At 52.2% G+C, this 3,195-nt stretch overlaps 1 protein-coding gene across 1 annotated transcript; it reads left to right on the top strand.

Moving 5' to 3' along the window:
• Positions 1-450: 450 nt before the first annotated feature.
• OR2B11 (olfactory receptor family 2 subfamily B member 11) lies at positions 451-1,407 on the top strand (the record flags this gene model as incomplete). The annotated part of the gene is made up of 1 exon (XM_081278797.1): positions 451-1,407. One exon carries the CDS (start codon positions 451-453, stop codon positions 1,405-1,407), a length of 957 nt encoding a protein of 318 aa, XP_081134923.1.
• Between the last annotated feature and the right edge of the window lie 1,788 nt (positions 1,408-3,195).

Below are 3,195 nucleotides of genomic sequence, written 5' to 3'. Positions count from 1 at the left end.
AGCCCCCAGAGCCCCCAGAGCCCCCAGCTGCTTATGAAGCCCGTCTTGCTTTATCATCTTCCTCCTCTCTCCCACCATCACCTCCAAAGACAAGGTGATAAAGCCTGAGAGTGGACAATTCCCCTGAGTGTGTCTGCAAAGAACTGAAGCAGTCCAACTCAAATAAACCTGTCATGTGTGCGTCCACTCACCCCAGTCCCTTGGCCACCCGAAGCTCTACTCCCCATCTTAGCAGATGCAGACACTGACGTTGGAAACACAAAGGGGCATGGGCAAGGTCACAGAGAAGGAGGGGAAGTGAAGACACAGGTGCAGTTGTCTGACTCCCCCAGTCCCAGTGTCTGCAGAGGTCAGAAAGGTCAGACAGGTGTAAAAAGATGATTGCCTTCTGACAGGACTCATTCATTCCCACTCTCTTGACTCATTACAGGTGCCACAAGATGCCTCACCATGAGAAGTGACAACCAGAGCTTCCTGTGGGATCCTCCGAAGTACTTCATCCTTCTGGGCGTCTCTGACAGACCATGGCTAGAACTTCCTCTCTTCGTGGTCCTCCTGGTATCCTACATTCTGGCCATGCTGGGAAACATTTCCATCATCCTGGTGTCGCGGCTGGATGCCCAGCTGCACAGCCCCATGTACATCTTCCTCAGCCACCTGTCCTTCCTGGACCTGTGCTACACGACCACCACGGTCCCCCAGATCCTGGCCAACATGGGCAGCTCCAGGAAGATCATCAGCTACGGTGGCTGCACCGTGCAGTATGCCATTTTCCACTGGCTGGGGTGCACCGAGTGCATCGTCCTGGCTGCCATGGCCCTGGACCGTTACGTGGCCATCTGTGAGCCCCTGCGGTATGCCATTATCATGCACCGCCCTCTCTGCCAGCAGCTTGTGGCTGTGGCCTGGCTCAGTGGCTTTGGCAACTCCCTCGTTCAAGTGGTCCTGACAGTCCAGCTGCCCTTCTGTGGGCAGCAGGTGCTGAACAACTTCTTCTGCGAGGTGCCAGCTATGATCAAGTTGTCGTGTGCGGATACCGCAGTGAATGACACCATGCTGGCCGTGCTGGTGGCCTTCTTTGTGCTGGTCCCCCTGGCTCTGATCCTCCTCTCCTATGGCTTCATTGCCCGGGCTGTGCTCAGGATCCAGTCCTCCAAGGGACGGCACAAGGCCTTTGGGACCTGTTCCTCCCACCTGGTGGTGGTCTTCCTCTTCTACCTGCCTGCCATCTACATGTATCTGCAGCCCCCCTCCAGCTACTCCCAAGAGCAGGGCAAGTTCATCTCCCTCTTCTACTCCATAATCACACCCACCCTCAATCCCTTCATCTACACCCTGAGGAATAAGGACGTGAAGGGAGCTCTCAGGAGACTCCTGGCCAGGGCCTGGAATCCCTGCAGAAGATGAAGATCCTTGTCATGGCCATCTCCATCGCCTGGACAGCAGCAGGCAAATGAGTCAAGTGCAGAGTGCCTTCCCCCAAGGGACTGAAAATGTACAGTGGGTAGATAATGTGAGATCCACCGCCTCAACATCCCCACCGCAAGACGACACACCTCCCTGTGGTTATAGTGCCTAAAATCCCACGTCTACTGATGAAGTCATTCACAAGTGTGTAATTCCAAGAAACCAGGTGCTTTTGAGAAAGGTTTCAGTGAGCTGGTGTGAAATAAATATTTGTCGGGTGAATTAATTTCGAACTTCCCGATTCTTACCCCTTTTCCTCTTTCTCCACTTCTGTGTCTCTTCTGTTTGTCACCTCTTAAGCTTCCTTCCTTCCCCATTACTCCTAAGCATATATAATACAGTGTGAAACTATCTTATTTATTTATAATAAATGCAGGGTCTTCATAGATTTGAACATGAATTTCACATAGATTTTTCAAAAATCTTACAAGAATGAAGAAGAGTGCTTTCTTCCTGTCAACATAGATAATTTTTTTTTTCCAGAGCTCAAATTTCCTTTTTTACAAAGTTTTCCCACCATTGACTGGAAACTAGTGACACCAAACCCACTCTGGATATGTAAGACTCCACATCAGGTTCCAAGACCAGAGAAAATACGCCATAATCTCTTACTTTACAAAAGGATTATTCTAGTTGAGAATGCAAGCTATACATACCAATGACGGTTAGAACAATAAGACTTTTAAAAAAATTCAAGATAAGCTACCCAAATTGAACCAAGAGGACATAGAAAACCTAAACAGACCAACAGCAATGAGATTCAATCAGTAAATAAAAAGCCTTGCAACAAAGAGTCGCACAGGATTCCCAGTTGAATTCTACCAGATCTATGATATAAAGAGGGGGTGTTATGGTTATGATGTATTGTGTCTCCCAAAAGCTCCTCCCTTAGGGCAAGAAGGTTTCAAGGTGCAATGATTAGATTATGAGGGTCGTGACCTAATCAGTGGGTAACACCATTGAAAGGGCTGATGCTTTGGAAGGATGGGGGCGCGTGGGGGGGCGTTGGGCGCGGACGGGGGTGGTGCGCTGCTAGGGAGTGGCCTTGGATGGTTCACTGCTGGGGGCGTGTCCCTGGGGTGGTGTGCTGCTGGGAGCATGGCCATGGGATGGTGAGCTCCTGGGGGAGCAGCTGTGGGGTGGTGTGCTGCTGGGGCTTGGCCATGGGATGGTGTGCTGCTGGGGGTGTGGCCGTGGGTGGTGAGCTGCTGGGGGCGTGGCCGTGGGTTGGTCCGCTGTTGGAGCGTGGCCACGCCATGACAGAGGGTCTCCCCGGCCCTCCCTCTCTCTGCTTGCTGGTCGCCCTGGCTGGCCAACTTCCCTGCACCACACTCTTCCCCAATGATGCTCCCTCGCCTCAGAGCAAGGAGCCATGGATCTTGACTGGCCCTCTGAGACCCTGAGCCCACACAAGCTCCTCCGCCTCCAGGCTGTTCTTGCGAGGTGTTTGGGTCACAACAGGGAGGAGCTGACTGGTACCGGGGGTCACACCCAGACTCAGCCTAACCAAAACCTGAGGAGAACATGTCAAGGTGAGAAGGCCACAAACTAATGACCTTGATCAACGCAGATGAAAAACTCCTGAACGAAATGTAGTATTTTCCTGAAACGAAGCTAAGGGTCACGCACCTGCACAGGAAAGGACTCTAGCCAAGGAAGAGCCGCTCCCTCCCCCCTCCAAGCACTCTTGCGCACCCACAGCCCTGCAGTGCGCTCTGCGCATGCTCA

This window comes from Spermophilus citellus (assembly GCF_964194105.1).
Source record: "Spermophilus citellus genome assembly, chromosome: 1".
Classification (NCBI taxonomy): Eukaryota; Metazoa; Chordata; class Mammalia; order Rodentia; family Sciuridae; genus Spermophilus; species Spermophilus citellus.
This window is presented reverse-complemented; position numbering and strand designations above follow the sequence as displayed.